Below are 21,822 nucleotides of genomic sequence, written 5' to 3' on the forward strand. Positions count from 1 at the left end.
ACATGGCCATAGTGTTGTGCAGCAAACTACCACTTCCACAAAATATTTTAATAAAACCTTCACCTATTTTTTCATTTTTTGAGACCCAACTTACTATTATAAAAATTACTGGAGGACCCTCAGCAGTTACCTGCCTTGTCCAGCACTTCCGGTCTCCATCAGGTTTGACTGAGCAACCACTGCAAAACCAACCAATCCAATCAAATTCAAACTGCCCACTAACATTGTTTGGAGAGACCAGACACACACACAGATGTTAGCATTTTATATACAGTAGATTGTGTACTGCTGCAACAAATTGCATTTTGTGGGTGGAAGCCTCAAGAGGCAGGGCTACAATGATGTCACTTCTGAGGGTCTACCCTCAGGCTGTATACTGTGGGTGAGAAGATGAGACTCTTAGGAGATTCACTGATTGTGGTGGAGTGCATTTTATAGATGTTACTAGACATGTAGACTGTCTAAAGGTTACTGTTGTCATGATGTGGCGTTTATGTTTAATATTTTACTTTCTCTTTATGACCTTAAAAAATAAAATGGAAACTTTTCTGGGGGTTTTAGAAATACTTAATCTGGTATTCACATTATTTTTTAAATCTGATATGTTTTTAGTGGTGTTTAAAAGTTTTTGTTATAAGCACCACTATCTTAGGAACAGATCGGATTGCCAGGTGAAGTGTCATGGTAGTCATGCAAGTGATGACTAATAAACCGTCATCACAGACTCATCCAAGTATGTGAATACAACCTCATACCTATCGTTATTGGTTGAGCATCTAAAAGAATCTCTAATATTAAACTCATTTTCGTGCTCCCCGACTAACATTTATGTCTAACGCTTTGGCTTTGGCTCTAGTCAGTATTTCTGACATTTTTGCTACGGTTATGTACTTTCCATTTTTGTCTCACTTGTTACTAGATCTTGTCTTGTCATCTTTGACCTTAAGTTATGCTTTACAACACATCCTCTGATTCCATCTTTATTCAAAACAATGGCTGCTCTGAGCATTCAGTACAAAAACTTGCACCATTCATATTTAGAATCCTGAGATGCAGAGGGTTTATCATGAAATAAAAATAAATACATAATCAGGACAGGAGAAAAATCAAAAGAACCTGGGGTCTCATTTATAAAACTTTACGTGGATATGAGTGTAAAAGTAGGTGCAAAAACAGAAAAATGCATATGGCAAAAAAAAAATCTGATCTATAAAACCTGGCGCACACATTTCTACATAACTCTCCCTTTATAAATCACAATAACCTTGTGACAATGGTGCAGACATTCTTTGGCTGGCCTCCTGTTGTGTCAAGACCCCACCAGCTGCATTCAAGAGCATATGCAATATGCAAGATCATGCATGGCACTATGGCATTTCACCTCTGTATTCTGGGGGCTCCAGAAAGGCGTAAGGTGCCAGTGGCTGAGTAGGTAGCCGCTATACCTGGCACTTGTAATAACACGAATGCTGATACAGTGAATAGTAATGAATGTATGAAAAACTGAGGCCTGCCAAAGCTAGTGTGCCTCAAAATAAATAAATCACGGGTTGATCAGGCCACAGAGACATGATGTTTGTCAATCTCCTCTTGGCATCACATATGGTTGACAAAAGCAGCTTCATTCTCACTAGATGACATTATTGCAACATGAGTCCAGTCATTTTTTCAGATTTGTTAGGAAAACCAGACACTGCTGCAAACTGTCTTCTTATGTTGGCAGAAACAAGTTACGTTACACCCACACCATATGAAAACTGGATGTAGTGCCTCGCCGGTCAATTAATGGCTTCCAGGACAGCAGGCGTGATAGAGTGAAGCTTGGCTGAGATATTCTTAACCTGTCAGCCAGTTCATTTAGAAGAAACAACAGGTGTAAATATGCAGCACTGGCCCTCTTTAAAGGGGAATGAAATAGAGTCTGTGCATCATACAGTATCACTTTTGAGGTGTAATATGTTTGTCACAATAACCCACATTATAATAACAGCTCAGTGATATGAATTATATATTATTATAACAATTCATATCACTGGCCCGTTACTGTAATGTATTACAATTATATTCTAATAATGCATACGAGTTATTGTTTGGCGGCATTTCCCTACTTTATCAAGGGTGTTGTCATTTCCCATTTTCTCCAATATGTTGCATATGGATGGGTCAGAGTTGCCATAAATATAAATGTTCCCCTGCAAAGTTTTGTTTTATACATCCTGACATTTGTGTGGGAATCTGTATTTAGTCAAACTTTATAAAGGAGGCCCCAGGAGATTTAACTTCAGATACAAATGTAGTCAGGAATAGCAAAGGGTCAAAACCAAGAGATCACAGCTAGCAAGAATCAGAGGGCAAGACATTAATCAGAAGTCAATGACAAAATAAAATTCAGAAACCAAAAACCAAATCTAGCAATGGGGCCTGCTTGTGTAATGAGCCAACTGATAAAATGTAAGATGGAGAGTATTCATCAATGTATGAAGCACTCTAAATTTGTCACATCTTTATACAATCATATCCGTAAAGTCACATCATTGGCGTAATGATTGGGATCACATGAAACCATCCCTACGGGGTTGCGTAAATAAGATGGTTATTGAAATAAACTTTGTCAAAAAAGTCAAAATGAAAAATAGACTACAAAAACCGAATCCCTGAGTTAAAAAAAGCATGACATGCATACAAATAAACAGAAACAGCGCATATTGTTTTGCATCGTTCATATGGTCATTGGATTTTGCTGCTCATTTTGGTTACTGTTTACTGGAATTCAGATTTGGCCTTATTTATCCTGATCCTGAATTGCCTTTTCTTATTTTGCCCTTTTCCCTACTTTGTCAGTATTCTTTTCCCTTTTGGTTATTTAAATAAATTCATTAAAATATAAGTACATTTTTTGCCACTTCAAACTAGAGGTTTACAGTTTCTTCCCCTTGAAGAGCATGTTTTGTGCATTTGGGACTTTTGAACTTTTTTAGCCTAAATCCCATTTTGAGCCTGTGCAGGGCTTGAAGCCTGGCCTTTGAGTTTGCGGTCTGGCTGTCTGGGGCGAGGCATAGGTTAGGGCCATTTTTAGTGAAGTTCTAGCCTGGCTACTGGAAGGTATGTGTAAATCTATTCATTCTTTTTTTCCCATTTCCACCAGTTGCAGTTTCATTATATACTGCAGTTTTGCAAATTGTTTGTGCTAGCTATGGCTCCTATTCCTATTGCCTTACAACTGGAAGTCGTTTCTGGTGTTGTTAGCTTGCTTTGACATCCTGCTATATTGTGCTGTATTGTGGGTTATGCTAGAATAAAACCAAAAAAATATATATCAGATACAGACATGGACTTTGTATGGTTCTTTTTACTTCAAGAGATTTCTGCACCTGGAAGAAAACCATGGCCTACATTACTGAGATGATATTGTCCGTCACCAATTGGCTGACCACATCTTCGATGTAAATCAAAATTGACTATTGTCTTCAAACATTTGCAGAATTTTTTTTTTTTATTTCGCTCACCTCAAAGGAACCTTTCAATCAGTCTTATTTGCAGCAGGAGTCTTGTGAGATTCCTATGCTATGCATCATGGGCCTTTTTTTTCCCAGGAGTGGATGGACATGCTGAGTAGGTAAAGACTAATATAACCACAGGGGACAAGTTACAAGTTATCCCTTATATAGAGCTCACTGTGAATCACAAAGTCGCGGCACAGCTCAGCAAGCACAGGTGACTTTTCATATTCTGGATGAGCTATTATATTTTTTTTGTCGGCATATATAACTGGGCACAGAACATAACTGGTGGAACGTTTAACCTAATATTAGGGATGAGCCAACATTCTGCGGGAAATTGAATTACTCAAATATAACTGTGAAACAAAGATGCTAAACAACCAGTTAAATTCCCGCCATTGAGAATGGTAGAATAGTGTTTAATATTGACATAAATGTTTACTGACAACACTTCCCATCAAGCAGCAGGAGTGCCCTGTGGTTGGGAACAAAGCAGTCTGATCAGCTCATCACACACATAGTTTGAATGGGAAGAATGCAGGTATATTTATGGTGCTGACAGGCTGTGAGTGCACACTTTTTTTGCTCTTGATATCGCTCACTATCTCAAAAATGACCGCTTGCTGTTGTTGCTCTGAAGTTGGTCATTAGCATCATGAAATACCAGCTAATACTTTGAGTCACTGATCCCTAGGTTATGGCTACTGGTCAGCGGCATTATGTTGTTTTTGCAGCATGTTGTTTGCATGCATGATAAGAAAAGACAAAATATGTTCTATCAAGCCTCAATGAAACAGAAGGAACTGCGATTTTTATTCTGTAATGTATCAAGAGCTTTCTGTGGTGCTTGGATAGAGAAGCTATTCATATGTACTCCACAATCTTCTCTTCATCACCCGACTCACACAAGTAATGGTATCGTACATTGGCGATGTTTTAAAAGGACGATGTGAACTTTTAATACATCACATAGCCCTACTGTCTACTACTTTGCCTATACTCAGGCAGAACAGCCACTCTCTGGCACTGTGATAAAAAGAATGTAATCAAGAATGTCATCTTAATTAACAAATGAGCTTACATGATGTCCTCCCTACTCATCTTTACATATCGCTTTCCTAAAACTATCAACAGAAGCCATGCCAGGCTGCTAAAGCCATGAAAGAGCAGCCCTAATTACCATACTACTGCACAGCCATGCCATCCCTCAATATCCAGTCATTTAAAAAAAGATACCAGTGAGGACTGACATATGACAGTATTAAAATACCAGATTTATATCTTTTTCGAATCCTATTCAAGAGATTTCAACAAACCAAGTGATTGCCTAAAAACTAGACTAGTAATGGCAGGATTGAAAGCTGAACTTGTGCCGTGTGTAAACACATTCAAAAAGATATGATTGGGTACAAATGTGTTAACAGACGGTCAAGTCCGTTGAGACTGCCAGTGTCTCTGCTGAGCAGGAGCTCTAGGCAGAAACAACTGAAACATCTGAGCAGTAAAGTGTACAATATTGTCTAATTTAAGATTTTAACATGGAAAGCAACTAACTGCTAAAGAACGAGTGCCAGGGATTCTGTACGGCATTCAAGCAGACGGGCACGGAATTGGCTTCAATGCAGAAATCAAAAGGGTTATGACGCATGGCTGTTTTCCTAAATCAGGAGATGACTGTCTGGGTTCAGCCCAGGGACTGCTGCTATCTACAGTTTGCACAAATGATTTAGATAGAAATGTAACTAACAAATTGGCTGAATTGAACAGATGGCACCAAATTAGACAGATTAACACAAATGCCCTGCAGCCAGTTAAATTCCTACAGATGGACCTTGAAAGAATTCAGCACTGGGCCAATATGTGGCAAATGAAATTTAATTTAAATACATGAAAATTTTTAAACTTTCATTCATTTCTAAATGTATTCAGAATCACAGGTTGACCCCAAAAGCATCAGCTGCCAGTCAGGGGGTAACCTTGAGTAGGGCGCTTCTTCATCTCTATGAACATAATTCTGTTAACGTGCATGGCTCCTGAAATACAGAAAACTGGCCAGGCCTCAGAGCTCAGGGAGACAAGGTTTGAGAAGGTGGTAATTATTGTAACTGTTAGAATTTTAATTCAATATTTTTAATTTTGGCACATTTATATGCATGTTTTACGTCACTTTATTATTATTTTTTTCTAAAGGAATCTAAATTTGTGTCTAAATTTATTTAGCATGCTGTGAACGTTATACTGGCATTTTTATTTTTTAACATTATATTAGTTTGTGTTTATGTGTCACTGTCTAGACATCATGTGATTTGTCTGGTTGCACCAGTACCTTTGAGTTTTTGTTGTAAACAATTTTTTATTGAAAAGAATAAGTAAAATACAGAAAAAAATCACCTACCCACCTCGACCATGTGAGGAACAAATTACACAAAAAAATGGAGATGTGATAAAAGTGGAGTCTGCGGAACTAACCAGAAAGGTCAGTAGTCGACAGCCAGACTGAAAAAGGAAGACTTCACCTTTCGCCCACAGGCTTGGTAACTGAAATCCATTCAAAGATGCTCAATTAATTCTCAAAGTCAAGAGTTCAACAAGAGTTAGTTTATAGAAAGAAGATCCCCAAGAGACAATAGAGACAGAAACAGGGGATAGCGGCCATTGAGTATAAATTTGGAGTAGACTAACAAACATCTTCCTTGCAATTCATGGTAGCTGAGCTTTCAAGAAACAAGCAGAGAGGTTCTTTTCAGCATCTTGGCTTCAGCTTAGTTTTCCTGAATGTTCATTTTGGCTCACCTGCTTAACTTGCCGTTGACAGTTGAACCTTTTGACCGTTGCCTGTCTGATTTCTTTGAAGGGCTTTGTTGTTATCTCCTGGTCCCTTAAGTTCTCACAATAACTTGTGTGTACCTGAGAGTGCACATAACACTGGAAAATTTTAAATGCAGAATGGAAAAACATAGCCTTCTAGAAACTACTTAATTGATTACATGGTCACAGGGAGCCACACACACAAGACAGGAAACAGCCCTGGACAGGACCCCAGTTCATCACAACCCTAATCCTAACCCCTCACGGCCAAACTCGCACTCCCAACCCAGACCAATCCACCTGACCAGCATATGTTTCGGGCTGTTGGATGAAAACCTCACAGAAAAATCCCCATGGACAATGCCAGGCCACAGGGTTCAAAACCAGGAACAGCACCATGCTACCTGTAGAAATGAAAAAAAATAATCGGGGGCTTGAGGCTAGAAAGTGTGCATTTTAGAAATAATATGCAGTCCCAGTGTGGTTACCACAATTGCAACCCCTGACCTGAAGCAATCAGCTATACTAACAGACGCTGACTTAGGCCCTGAGCACACTACGCTGCAGACTCTAATCACACTCTGATTTGTTCATGCTTATTACGTGGAACCTTGAATTGGATTCTACTCATTACAACATATCATTCCTACATTGGTCACCCTTCATGGAAGTAAAACATATTTCAACATAGCGGACATGGGAGAGTTGCTTTCCATGGTGCTTTTTGTGTTGCTTGTCTGTATGCATCTAAATTGTGTTTTGTACTGTTTGAATACTGCATACAATAATATACTAGTTGCTAAAGTTTCGCAATAAATCCCATGGCTGGCAGTGTTACCATCCCCTTCAAGGATTACCGGGTTTTGTGTGAGACGTCTATGCTGTGCGGATGCCCACTGTGGGAAGATGAGTATGATATTGGCATTTTTGGTCATTTTAGTGTGGATGGAAATATTTTCGTGTACGATAAGAAAATGCTACTGTGGCTGTTTTTAAATGAAAATCTAGTAATGTGGACGTAGCCTTGCAGAAAGCCCATGATTACCGGGGGTATGAGTCAATCAAGGTCTTGCTTAGGCTGCTTGGCACACCTGTGCAGCCACATCTGGAATGTGTTTACGAGTTCAAATCCAAAAAGTTTCAAAAGGTACTGGACACGCACAGCCTCTTCTGCAAAATCTCCAGAAAAGGATAATGTTGGCTTTATGAGGAGTATCCATTACATTCAGACAGCCAGACATCTGTTGGCAATCAAATACCCAGATTCCCAAAAACTGCTCCCCATAATGTGCAGTCACCACATATTAGAAAGCATGGCATATCTTAAACCTTTTTCCTCCACCTAAGGCTTCACAATCAGGTGATGCTCTGCAAGGAGGTATATACTGTAATATAATTCCTTTATTCCACTGAAGTGCTCAGAGTTTTTATACCCATTTTCGATAAAGCATAGATAACTCTAAAGCAGCCCCTTCTCCTATAGCAGCAATAAGGATGCAGCCTGCTGTCCTTTTATTTCTAGCCCAAATCTACTTGGCTCCTAATATGTAAATGAAGTGAAACCAATGGCCAGGTAACTAGTTATTTATTGCTTTACAAGTTTCACATTACCTGGCAAAAACAATATAAAATAAAAATCTGCATGTGCTGCAGGGCAGCTTCAGACGTCAATGTCAGAAGGAATTGCTGGAAAACAGTTTTGGTGACAACATGCCACTCGTGCATCCTCATGTAGCACCCTCCTGGCGCCCCGGGCCCCTGTCTACCCTGAATTAAAAAGTAAATATCAGAGAAAGGAAAAATATTAACTGAGCCGTACATTAAACAGTAATGTGAGGTCCACAGATCAATCAGTAGGTCTTATTAGGTCTTACCACCCAGAGTGGTCTACACATACTGAACTTTACAACATGGGTGGGCCATGCAGAAGGCTCACCAGGCCTACAATTAAGCATTTCAGCCATTCCTTGTCAATGACTTCATTAAGGTCATTGTGTTTCCGCCACTCCAACTGGGAGTAAACAAGTGTGAAGATGAATTTAGGAAGGACTTATTTTCAATGTAAGCAATCCCCAACTTTCACTGGGGTAACATTCCTAGGAAATGATGAAAGTCGAAAACATGAATGTTAATAAATTGAACCTATGGGAAATATGGCTTTCCACAACCACCTAAAACTGTAATCTTTCACAAGAGATTGCTCAAAATACACTTTTTTCAATAGAATTCTTTATAATAAAAACACTATTTTTAAAATAAGCACTTTCCATAATCACTCATAAAATGCAGTACTTGAAATAAAATTGGTAACATGCAAAAAAATGCTTTACTCGCTAGTCATACACTAGAAATCTGGGACCTTTCAATTAAAAAATAAAACTTTAGTCACTGTTGTCTTAAGGTGCCAAGACGGTTGAGGTCTCAACGTCACCTCCAACAATAATTTGTCAGCGATGTTTTCTTTGTGCGCTGCATGATATCCTTAATAGGGGAAAAATCGTTGGGGAGCACAGCAGAGGCAAGCTTATGTTTAACTTTGAGGACAACATTTTTTCACTTAAGTAATATAGTAAAAGTTAGACCTCTTATAACATTGCAAGATGCTAAAAAATTAGTTCACGCTTTTGTTTTCAGTTGGCTAAATTACTGTAACGCACTCCTCTCAGGACTACCCAAGAAAGACATCAATCGATTGCAACGAGTGCAGAATGCAGCTGCTAGAATCTTAACTAGGAAATGAAAATCCAAGCACATCACCCCAGTTTTGATGTCACTATACTGGTTACCGGTGTCATTTAGAATTGACTTTAAAATACTGCTTATGGTTTACAAAGCCTTAAAGAATCTCATTCCATCTTATATTTCGGAATGTCTTACACCTTACATGCCAAATCGTAACCTTAGATCTTCCAATGAGGGTCTGCTTAGAATTCCAAGAGCAAAACTTAAAAGAAGTGGTGAGCCTGTTATGTACCTAAAATCTGGAACAGCCTGCCATTAGGAATTCGCCAGGCTGATACAGTGGAGCACTTTAAAAAACTGCTGAAAACACATTACTTTAACATGGCTTTCTCATAGCTTCATCTTAGTTTAATCCTGATACTCTGTATATTCAAATAATTATCAAGATTATTCATGGTGGCTCCAAAATCTGTACTAACCCCTACTTTCTCTTCTGTTCTTTTTCCAGTTTTCTGTGGTGGCGATCTGCGCCACCACCACCTAACCAAAGTACCATGATGTCCCTACATTGATGGATTAAAGGCCAGAAGTCCACATGACCGTCATCATCAAGTCCTTCCATGAGAACACTGAATACAATGAGGACTGATCATTTATGTTAGGTAGAATGCCTAGAGGGTGCTGGGTGGTATTGTGGCCTGGAACCCCTGCAGATTTTATTTTTTTCTCCAGCCGTCTGGAGTATTTTTGTTTTTTTCTGCCCTCCCTGGCCATCGGACCTTACTTTTATTCTATGTTAATTAGTGTTCCCTAATTTTAATTATTTATTTTGTCTTTTTTCTCTTTCTTCATCATGTAAAGTACTTTGAGCTACATCGTTTGTATGAAAATGTGCTATATAAATAAATGTTGTTGTTGTTGTTGAGGTTGCAATCCATGATGGGATCAGCAGCATCAATGTCTCTAGCCAGCTGGTCAATTCGTTAACATCAAATTTGCATCCATCAGTTTATTTAATACCTTTATTTTCTTATCTTCTGCATCGCTAGCTTTGCATGCATGGATTTGCATTACATTTTCGGGATATAAATGCAACATAAAACTTGTTATTTTAAGAAAAACAATGAAAATATGCAACAAATACACAGGGAGTTCTTTACTCCACAGCAGTAGAGTGAACAAGACCAGTGAAGTGCCTAGTAGAACTTTAGCTTCTCCCCAAACCTCACGCAACTTGCCTCTCATTTTTTTCTCTACTACGCATTTTTGTAAACCCTGTGAAAGTAAACAAGAGTTTACAAATAGTCTTGAAAGTTAAACGTGTGAATATTGAGGATTTATATATATATTAGGCCTGGCAAAGTTAACACCTTTATTTTTGCAGTTAATGCAACCAGTTTTACATGTTAAAAAATATTGTCGCATCCAGGGCAGGCAACAAAGCGATCGCCTAATACTGGTGTTCATTTTCTTAATTTATACAGTACATGTAGGGGAGTGGGGGGGAGGAAAGGGGGGCAGGAGGGTGGGGTTATGGCTGTCCTGGTGCATAAATTGTTTTTGTTTTTTTACATTCCACTTTCTTATAAAGAGATTGAATCAATATCATACCACCTAAGTGCAACATACATTTTCTTTGAGTGGCACTAAAACCAAAATAAGTCTCCAGTACCTCTGTGTTTAACTCGCTGGTCTGCCAGGCAGTTTACAGTGCTGAACACCATAATGGAATGACAAAATTCTAAAAAATAGAAGTGTAATGATTATTCCTATGCATTATTCCAGTCTTCAGTATCTTCACGAATTTATGCAGAGAATGCATCATAACCATTCAACTAATGTTCTGTGCTAGTTTTTAAGTGATATAGATGCTACAGAGAACATTTTGCCTTTTTTTGTGGTGGTTCACTTTTTCTAACCCAAAAATCTCAATGCGCACCATGATTCTACCAACTACAGAAACATTAAATGTGCTAAACTGTCCGAAGGGTCTTGAGTACCAGAGACACTGTCAATAAAATCAGTTTGGAGATTCCTACTCACAGACATAACTCTTAGTGAGTGCTCGTATGCCCACTGTCCTTAGGCACTCCCAGAGTCGCTGGTGAACACGCACCCTGGCAGCTGTACCCCTGACACATCTCTTGGCTGCTACAGTGCACTCTAAGTGCTGTGTCTGCAAACCAGCAATCGCAGAGCTGCTTCTGTGTTGACTTCTCCAGGTAGTCCCATCCCTCTTAGACATGTCTCGACCACCTGAGGAGTGTGTTTCTCTCAGGTCAGAACCCAGGGACACTAGAATGTTATTTCCGCAGTGCACCAGTTGAAAAACTCTTGTGTATAATTATCAAGTTGTTGATGATGATGAACAATTGAGGATAGTATTTAAAGCATGTAATGTAATATATGCCTATTTTGGAGATGCTCATATAGTCAATTAAATCAGTCTTTAGCAGTGCATTCAAAATCTACAGTTGTTTCAATTTTTTAGTTTTACTTTGACACATCTGTGTTTTATATACTTATGCTGATTTGAGAATTAACACAAGACTTTTTTGTTGTTGTTTTTGTAGGTGCTTATTGACATTAGCCTTGTTTTCTTATTGCCTTCTTTTCAACTTAACTTTTAAGAAGGCATTCAGATTTAGGTTGTACTTACTCCAGAAGTACTTTGTTAAAAGTTCAGGCTTCGGTTGATTGTTTAAGTATAAGCTATGCCATTAAAGTTTTTTAAATGCCTTTGTGTTGATTCTACATTATCTGTTTTGATTCAGTGTATATTTACATCATTATTTAAGTACAGAAAAACCTTGATTTTCCATCAGCGATCGGTACTGAGGCCGTGACGGACAAGAGAAAAGACAGGAAACAGAACAGCTAGTTTAAAAATGATATGCACTAGATTAAATTAGCGAATAGTCATATTTATTTACAAAAAAATATATAATATAGCATAAACAAAATTAATTAATTTACATAATATTGTAATAACCAGTGTAATAAGCAAATACAACTCAGAGGTACTGGAGTTTCCTACATTTTACTTGGAGTCTTTGTTCTGTAACAAACAGTGCCCTGTCTTATACTCCATTATCTGGGTTACAGAGCACATCTACAAAACAATAAAAGAAAGCTCTCCCTACCAATCAGTTTATCTCCTGCCACTCACGTTCTTTTTTCTCTATACCAAAAACACTCCTGCTTATGGTCTCCTGACTCGCTAATCAAAACTTTCTACCGCCGCATCTTCCTTTTCCTCCTAACTTCTCCTGTCACTCATGTCCGCCCCTCACAGAACAGAAGCCCTTCACGCAGTCCTATCACTTACACAGCATTACGCCCTTTCTGCTCCCGCACAGCGCATCACAAGCTGCCTGCATGTCTGACTGCATGTTTCTTAATATATTAACAAAACATAATATAACAGAATTTAAAAAGAAAATTACAATACCGAACATTACCATTACAAAATAACATTACTGTCAGTGGATTCCATTTTCAACACTTTTTTTTTTAATTTTGTCTGCATCATGCTTCATATCATTCACTGTTGTTCTTCCTACTCTGCAAATTGTAGCAGTACTTAAAGCACTTTTGCTGTTTTGTAAATGATTAATAATTTTGTTTTTTTGTGACAATTCCAACACCACATGCTTACGTTTATCAGCCATAACAATAAATAGTAGATTCATTGTAATAAAAAAGAAAAGCTATGAAACGCTATTAAAACTGAAGGTACATAACTGACACTGTGATTTGAAAATGCGGCCTGACACGTGATGCTGGGGAGGAACACTACGCGCTACACAAGGGAGAGTTGGTCCAAAGTGCAGAGCTCGCAGCGCCCCACACAGCAGTAGTGATACAGTAACAGGCAGGCGCTGGTGTGCACATTTTGTTTTTGGCCTTGACGGTTCGAGAAACAGATAATCAAGGTTTTACTGTACCTATTTTAAGATAACATGTTTTAATGTTAGATGTGATTAAACACAATCAATTACATACAGTGATGTGATAAATTATTTTTTAATTGATTCCCAGCCCTAATGCATCTGAGGATCACTGTATAGCAACACTCAAAGCTTATGGTGGTCCCCCAAAAATTGCTTTTCAGTCAAATGATATTGTATCACAGTATTCAGATCTTCAAGGAGGTCCCCTGACCCTGCTTTTCGATCAAATGATACTGTTTTGCAGTGTTTAAAGTTTCATAGGGTACAAAATTCCATTCACACAGCACCATGAACCAACCCAGAATGGGACAACAGTCCAAGTTCGGACAACTCGTGTGTCTTTAGGATGTGAGAGTACTCACCCTTACAAGTGAAGAACATGCACAGGCACTGCCCGAGCTAGGACTTGAACTTAGGACCTGCAATGGTGAGGCAGTAGTAGCACAATTCACCAGGCCACACATCATAAATTATGCACCTGAATAACCCTATTAAAATGGTAAAGTAAAATGCTATTACAGAATATTGTGTTGCCCAAATGTATAGACGTTCTCGGAAATGACTTTTAAAACGTTTTAAATACAAGTATGATTAAATATTAACATAAATGTCTTCTTAAAGGCCAGCTGTCAGCATACAGCTATTAAGATTTAGTGTCTGCAGAAAAAAATGATTTAGCAGGCCTCTCCACCCTTGTCAACTTTAAATGCCCTTTGCTCCCTCTCTTACTGGTGCACACAGGACGTGAGCACCATATCAGTTGCACTTCAGATCTCCCACAAACTGCAGCTGCGTTTGCCACATCATTAGCATGCCGGAATAGCCAAGGAATTTCAAAGCCCGGCCTCCAGTGGGACCTGTAAATGGATGCCGATGACCATCCCATGCCCAAACCTAGGACATGTCTGCGTGGCATCTGCTCCCTTGGTTTAGGATTTATGACAGAGCTAATCAGAAGAGGAGAAGGCATGTCTGACAGGTGAGAGGAGCAAGGGAGGATTACAGAAAGGGCCTAGCATCAGCAGATTCTCCAAAATCATAATGCCGGCATGGAGGAAGTGCACCCGCAAGGGGTTAAAAAGAGCCTGCACATTCAGCACACTTGGCCAGTGGCATGTTGTTTTATACATTCAGTAAAGAGCATCTGCTGATCTGTCTCTTTTGGAAGAGCATGGTAAAGCAAAAGTGCATAATCGGCGTAATGCATTTGTTCCTCGCATGCATCCACGAGCGCTTTCCCACTTGGGGCTTCAGGAAGCCCTATGGTACAGTGGGAGCTGAGAATGTGGTGGCAGAGGTGTCCCACTCATTCACCTGTGCTCACTTCATTAGTCAGGAACACTGCAGGAAACAGACGGAGGGGGTGCCATTATGAGGACTGAATTAGGGGGATGAATGAAAAGTTCTACCATAAAACAGAGCCCTTATAAGTGCACATCCCACGCAATTTGATGCCTCAGGCCATCAGAGGTACCACTGTGCTTCAAAAACAGAAGACATAGGAGATTCATTGGGCAGCAACCCAGGGTGTCCCACAGGAGCCACGTGCAGTCCAATCAACAGGCCAATGCCATGGTTGCTGCTCCGGTGCATTCGGTTTACCTCCTTTTCTCCTAACAATTCTTCTTTCCGTACATAGATTATCTCACATTTATGAATATGTACTTTGGTTGATTTTTTTTTTTATAATTTATCTATTTATATTTGATTTCTCTGTCATAATTAAGCCTGACTTAAATGGCATTTGCAATGCACACTTTTTTAAAGTGTACACCTGACCACCCAGTCATTGGAACATTCAAACACAGGTCTTTTTTCACAAAATATCTGTAGCACAAGCCAGCACACACAGACACACTTGTTCTAAAGTGCTGGCTTTTAGGAAGCTGTTGAGTATTTTATGTGAAAAGCACTTGCTTCTGCTTGCTTCTTCAGACACTCTCATTCCTGCTTTTCCAAAGTGTCACCATCATGGCTTTATTCAATATTTTTCAGCATTTATTGCATTTAAAAAGATGCAATATAAAAATGCTTCCATCGATAGTTCGTAGGAATCTGACCGCACATGCAGGTGTCAGTGTGCCACTCTTCAGTTTTAGCAGCCTTCAAGTCAGTGGCTTTAGGAGTGAGTGCCTTCAGTTGTTTGGAGAATAAATAACAAAACCAGCTGGCGTACAACTGATCAAGAGCAGGCTGGCATGGCTCAAATATATATGTGCCAATGCAATGTAAATATATATTGTTTATGGCAGACCATAATGCTTACACACAATACATACTTTACATATTGTATCTATTCTGTGCATACACACATATATATGTATATTCACAAACAGAGTATATTTGTAAACTGACTCACTCCTAAAGCCACTGATTAACTAAAACTGAAGAGTGGCACACTGACTCCTGCATGCGCAGTCAGAATCCTACTAACTATCGATGGAAGCATTTTTATATTGCACCTATTTAAATTAAATAAATGCTGAAAAATGTTGAATAAAGCCATATGAATCAAATATATCCATCATATATATATATATATATACAGTATATGTATATTAATGTATACGCTGCACTGTACGCTTACACACAATACATACTTTATATATTGTATCTACATACACACGTATATATGTATATTCACACACACAGTACATTTGTAAACTGGCTCACAAACATTCTTTAGGACTGCCTTCCTTTTATGAACCAAAGATTCACACCCATGCAGAATATTTGCCAAAGCACCACTACTTTCAAACGTTTTAAAATTGGAGGACCTATAGCAGCAACTATCTGTTTTCACAAAGTGCATTACTTTTGAAAAAAACACAATATATTTACATACATACTAGCTGTATTCTCTGTCTAAGATGGGTTTAAATTTAATAATCAACATAGACCTCCACGTAATTTTTGTTTTGCACCATGTCATACATATGTGTCTGTTATATGCTAGTTGGTATGGGATTCCTAAAAGCAGCATTAATATTTGTAATGTGCCATCTATTGGAATAACGAATGCAGTGCATTTTATTACTATAAATGTTTGAGATGCTCCATCTGTTGGAGTAACAAATGCAATATTTTTGACTCTATTATATGCCATTTGGTATGGGATTTGTAAAAGCAGTGTTAATGTGAATGATGCATCACCTATTGGAATGACAAATGCATTGCATTTTATTACTAGAAACATTTGTGATGTGGCATCTGTTCGAATGACAAATGTAATGCATATGATTTTGTTAAATGCCTTTATGTATATTTTGAAAATGCAGTGTTAATGTCTGTGATGCACTGTTGGAATGACAAATGCAATGCACTTTATTACTAAAATGTCTATGATGTGGCATGTATTGGAATGCCAAATGAAATGCATATGAATCTGTTGTATGCCATTCGATAAGGGATTTATAAAAGTAATGCTAATTTTGTGATGAACCCTCTGTTGGAATGACAAATGCAATGCAATGTATTTTATTACTAAAAATGTTTGTGATGCAGCATCTTTTGGAATGACAAACGTAATGCATATGTCATTTGGTATGAGATTCGTAAAAGCAGTGTTAATGTTTGTGATATATCATCTATTTGAAAAACAAATGCAATACATTATATTAATAAAAATATTTGTGATACAGCGTCTGTTGGAATGACAAAGACATAGCAGCTGGACAAACACACAGATAGACATAAAGACATTTATCCTTTTATATATATATATATAGTAAGAGCTAGCCCGGCCACAGGCAAACACAACAACGCAGTGTCCTCAAAACACACGTTTATTTGTACAGCTATTTTCGACTATTATTTACAGTTCAGTCCTTGGTTCTTCTGGCCACCTCCACTCCTGTCTCACAAGCTCCGCCCTTCTTCCACCCGACTCCGGCTCCCCGGATGGAGTGAGGCGGCCCCTTTTATCTTGCCCCGGATGTGCTCCAGGTGCCTGACGATGATCTTTCGACAGCACTCCCCAGTGTGGCGGAAGTGCTACCCTTGCACCTGGAAGCACTCCGGGCGTAAACCATCCCTGGTCTGTCAGCACTTCCTGGTGTTAACAGGCATTTAAATGACTTTGCAAAATGCTTGTGTGTGTGTGTGTGTGTGTGTTACTCTTGTAAAGGCACTATAACAAAACAAAAAAGATCGATTTCATAATTGTGTAGAATCAATGCCAGTCGGCCTGTATGGGTAATTTTCTTTTTTTCTCATGCTTGGGTTGCTTTGCAAGTTGTGTTTTGATGTGTGTGTTCTTTTTTAAAGGCTCTAAGCAGACATTAATAGAACACATTTGGATTGGTCTGCAGCAATTATTCATTTTTTACATGGAGGGAGACACAGCCTTAAGCTTTATAGCGCCCAGACTTTGGAACGATCTCCCTAAATGAATTACATTAGCAAACTCAGTTAATTCTTTCTTTAAGAAAAAAGCAATTTCAAACTCATCTGTTCAAGAAGGCATTTCATTTACGCTAACATTCTGAGCCTTCTTTCATTTTACCTCTACTGTACAGATTCTCAGGATGATTTATGTGTATGTTATTTAGTCAGCCGTTTCTTCTAGTATTGTATTTCATATTTTACTCTGGTTTATTGTCTTCTATTCAGATTAATGCTTTGTATATCCTGTATTTACTGTATCTGTTCTTAGTGTCTTATGTATATAGTAAGTGTATTTGTTGTATATAACTTGCTGTTCTTTGTGAGACTCTATGAAGTGCCCTGAGCTTGGGAAAGATACTATAAAAATAAAATGTATTTTTATTAGTATAAACATCTACTTCATAATGGCTTACGGTGAATCTAGTCAGACCTGCATGGCTCACCCCCCTGACCCCCCAAGTTAACTGATATTAATATTGCTCTGCAAGTTTGAATTGAGATGTTGGCTATTTTTTGTAAAATGTGATATATTGTACAGCATTCCAGTGTGACTCCGTAAAGCAAATGAAAGAGGGATCGATGGTGTCGTTTTCCTGGTGTCCCTTTTGGAAAGGCGCTATATAAGACAAAACAACTCGTTTCTGTCTGGTCAGACCTGCACCCCAGTTTTTGAAGTCTGGTTGCCGACATCCCTTACGTCCTGTCAGACCGTGCACGAGTGTACTGACTTTGTCGGGCACGTCGTCCATGTCCCCAATTTCGGACCTGTAAGTCCGGCCAGCTGTTCAAGTCGCCCAACCCCATCAACATATCATTTACAGTGACACCGTCCATAAACTATCAGAGCCTCAGTTACTAATCTGAGGCACACCATTAAAAATAGACTCGTCTCCAAGAAGCTAATGTGTGAACATAACTTGCGAGGCTGTTGTCTTCCGAATCCACCCATCTGCAAATCCTTTAACGAAATCAAGAAATCGGACTGAAGTCGTCGGGCTATAAATTGGGCCTGCCGCCCGCTGCACCTTGTACACCATGCCAACTGTCAAAAGGAGAAGCCTCGGGAGCGCACAGCCCGACTGTTAAAAAAGAAAGATAGTTCTGACAAAAGTTTTATTTGGACCCTGTTCAAATATTTGAATCAACGTAAAGCATCCCAAAAAAGCAGAAAAGGACAGAAAGCAAGCAGGACCACCTTGCCCACCAGCTCAATACGAACTGCGAAACAGAAGGGTCATTCCAGCGAGTGCGCTGCATTAGACGAGAGCACAAGCAGGTTGGATTCCGACACTTGCGAAATGAAGATGTCCATCGCGGACAGCCCCTCTCAGTCTGACGGGTGGGTGTCTATGTGTCTGCCCCGGCCGGATGAGCATCGCTTTGCCTATTAGCGCCCTGCCGCTCTTGCACGCAGAGGAGCAAGTGATGCTTCAGCGGCTGCCGCACATGTCGACTGCTTTTTATTTTTCTTTCTTGCCTTTCGTTCCCTTTTCAGATGGAAGGGGGCGAATTTACGCGAGTATTAAAGGCGGCTAATCGCTACTTACAGTTCGTAAGAACTGGATTTCATCCTCCGCTTCAGCACCTTCAGCCATGGCTGTTGAGGAGCCGGCTCTGCTAAGACTCTGATAGCCTCCACTGCTGCCTCCTGGGCTCTGCGCGGCTCCTTTCCTCCCCGTATTAGCATACAGCTAATCCACAGCCATATAGGGGGTCTTGGCCAAGCCCACTGCACTGCAGCCTGTCACTCAGGCTCCCTCCCTGGCAGGAACGGAGAGGTGGCCTCCCCGGGGTGCACATCAATACGGTGCGTGCGCGAGTGCGAGTCTGGGCGCTGACGTCGGTTCGCACCGCAACAATGACACGGAGGCAGGCGGAGAAAACGACAACAACCCCACCCCCCACTCCCCCATACAACCAACGTGTCCCCTTTTTATTTCAGTGATGTCTTGAGGATGCAAAGGCGTCTTTGTGACAGATGAAATTCGCGGTCGTCGCGCACTTGCGGAATAAGAAATCCTGCGGTGAACGCCAGAGCCCGCCAGCCCGCTCGTATACACGAACAGCCGTAGAACGGATTTTATGGTAATCTGTTACTCCGAATCGGTGTCGGCTGGTTGTTGTATGAACTACTGTACATGCAGTTATACTGTCAAAACTGAAAGGCAAAGGTGCCGATAGCTGCGTGTGTGTGTTGTCTGCTCATCATCGAGTTTTACTTACTTATAGCGCCTTTCACCTATTTTTTGGGTGTTCAAATATTTTTGAGGCTCAAATTGAAGACAGCAATCATGTCAAAGGATCACAAACATGTCAGAAATAAAAACAGACATTGAGAACAAACATGGAGCCCACACACACAGCTATATAAAGGTACACATCATAGAGGAAAACAGAAAACAACAGTGAATATGCCCATCTGAACCCAATATTTCCAGCTTTCCAAGGTCATTGAAATACATTCATGTGAAAAAGTAAGTATACCCCATGAAATGTTTTTTTCTTTTTTTAACATATGAGGAGATATCTTCATTTGTGCCAGTGGCTCCCAACCTTTTCTATGCCGCCAAAAACACCCCTAGAAAATGTTTGACTTACCTTTGTATGGGGTGCAAAAGTAATATCACAATTGAAGATGAAGTAGTCACATTTCTAATTTTTGAACCACATACACTACTGCGAGTGAACAAATTGAACTCTAAAAATAAGCTTTTAAGTCAGTGCATAAAATTTAAATATAAATTGAATGAACACTGTACCTTTAATCTTGTAATTGTGTGCCTCGTGACGCTTAGACACTCAACTGACAATCTGGGGGTTGGGGCATACTGCAAAGCATCAAGTGCCATTAGTAAATGACACAGGGGTTTGGAGGACTGGAGACCCCTGTGAAGTAATGGGTGCCAGTGTGCTGCTGAGCAGTGAAGCACGGTCAACAAGTTTTATCCCACAATAACACCTGCATTGCAGTTCAAAAACAGATGCACCTTACAATTAAAATTGCTGTGCTAATGCCAGGACCACCAGAATAAGAGACAGACTGAGTGCAAGCAGCAAGTGTTCCATCCAATTCAGCCCCCTTTGCCCCCCAGCAGAAATGTCAGTCAAAATCAGTTAAATTATATCAATGAAATCTCACCTTTCTCTGCAGATTATTGCAAGGTCCAAACTCTTAAAAAAAATCTCTTTGGCTTTATAAAAACTCCGACCACAGCAAGGAACCCGCAAGAATGCGCATTTCTGCGGCTCATTCACTGGGGACAATTGGGCACGAAATGCTTAATTCTTTTCATATTAAAGAACAGGAGCACAAACTAATAAATGACATTCGAATGACAGACCACTGCAAGATGATAAAGTTGGGCAACACACCTCAGTCAATTTTGCCAAATCATGATGGCGCCTTCCTCTTTGTCAACTGAATGCCAGGTTGGGAACTCCTGATTTAAGCAGGATTTATAATAAAACTGATATAATTAGGGAGAAAAAAAAATGAAAATTTGACTTCACAATAATTTATTCAACATAAGAAGAATGGATAGGCCATTTCTGCTGGTGGAAAAAGTAACCCCGTCCCCCACTTGCCTCCAATACCTCTGACATCACTGGAAAGTTTTTCTCACTCCTCCATGCAGAATTCTTTCAGATATCTGATGCTTGAGGGGTGTCTTGCATGCACAGCCCATTTAAAAAAATATTCTCTACAGAATTCAGATCCAAACTTTGACTCTGCCATTCCAAAACACTCCAATTTTTCCTCTTTAGCCATTCCTTGTTGGATTTACTGGTATTTTTAGGATCATGTCATGTTGCAAGGTCCACTTCACCTTAACTTTAATCTTCTGACAGAGGGTTATCCTCAATCAGCATCTGATACAATGAAGAATTCATATTGGATTCTGTATTTGGGAGCTGCCCAGGGTCTGATTTAGTAAAGCAGCCTGAGACCACCATTACATTTTGACCACCAGTTGCTATTAGCTTTCTCTGGTCAAGTGTTTTTTTGGTTTTCAACAAACATGTCTTCTAGTACTTTGGCCATATAACTCCTGTCTTTGCCTCATTTGTCCAGAGCACTTTGTTCCAGAAGTTCTGGTCTTTTCATAGGTGTTCATGGGCAAACTTTACTTACTTACTTATGCCCTTCACCCCTTCCGGGGTATGGACCGCCAAAGGTAGATCTCCAGAGATTTCTGTCCTGGGCCATTCTTTCTAGTTGACTCCAGGTGTAGCGCATCCTTGTGATGTCTGCCTCTAGGTCGCGTTGCCAGGTGTTTCTTGGATGGCCTCTCTTCTGCTTTCCTTGGGGGTTCCATCTGAGAGCCTGTCTGGTGATACTAGTTTGCGGTTTACGTAGGGTGTGCCCTATCCATCCCCATCTTCTCTTCCAGATTTCTGCTTCTACTCAAGGTTGGCAGGTCCTTCCCCATAGGTTGGTGTTACTGATGGTGTTTGGCCAGTGAATATGGAGGATCTTTCTGAGACAGGTGTTA

The 21,822-nt window shown here is 39.8% G+C and overlaps 1 protein-coding gene across 15 annotated transcripts in view; it reads right to left on the reverse strand.

The window, feature by feature from the left end:
• Positions 1-18,974, reverse strand: part of ryr3 (ryanodine receptor 3) — a 539,734-nt gene extending 520,760 nt beyond the window's left edge. For all 15 annotated transcript variants that reach the window (XM_039741277.1, XM_039741278.1, XM_039741276.1 and 12 more), the window contains exon 1: positions 18,877-18,974. In XM_039741277.1, the coding sequence (XP_039597211.1) occupies positions 18,877-18,924 (48 nt within the window). In that variant the 5' untranslated portion in view covers positions 18,925-18,974. The remainder of the gene's footprint in view (positions 1-18,876) is intronic.
• Positions 18,975-21,822: the final 2,848 nt, after the last annotated feature.

This window comes from Polypterus senegalus, chromosome 18 (genome assembly GCF_016835505.1).
Source record: "Polypterus senegalus isolate Bchr_013 chromosome 18, ASM1683550v1, whole genome shotgun sequence".
NCBI classification, from domain to species: domain Eukaryota; kingdom Metazoa; phylum Chordata; class Cladistia; order Polypteriformes; family Polypteridae; genus Polypterus; species Polypterus senegalus.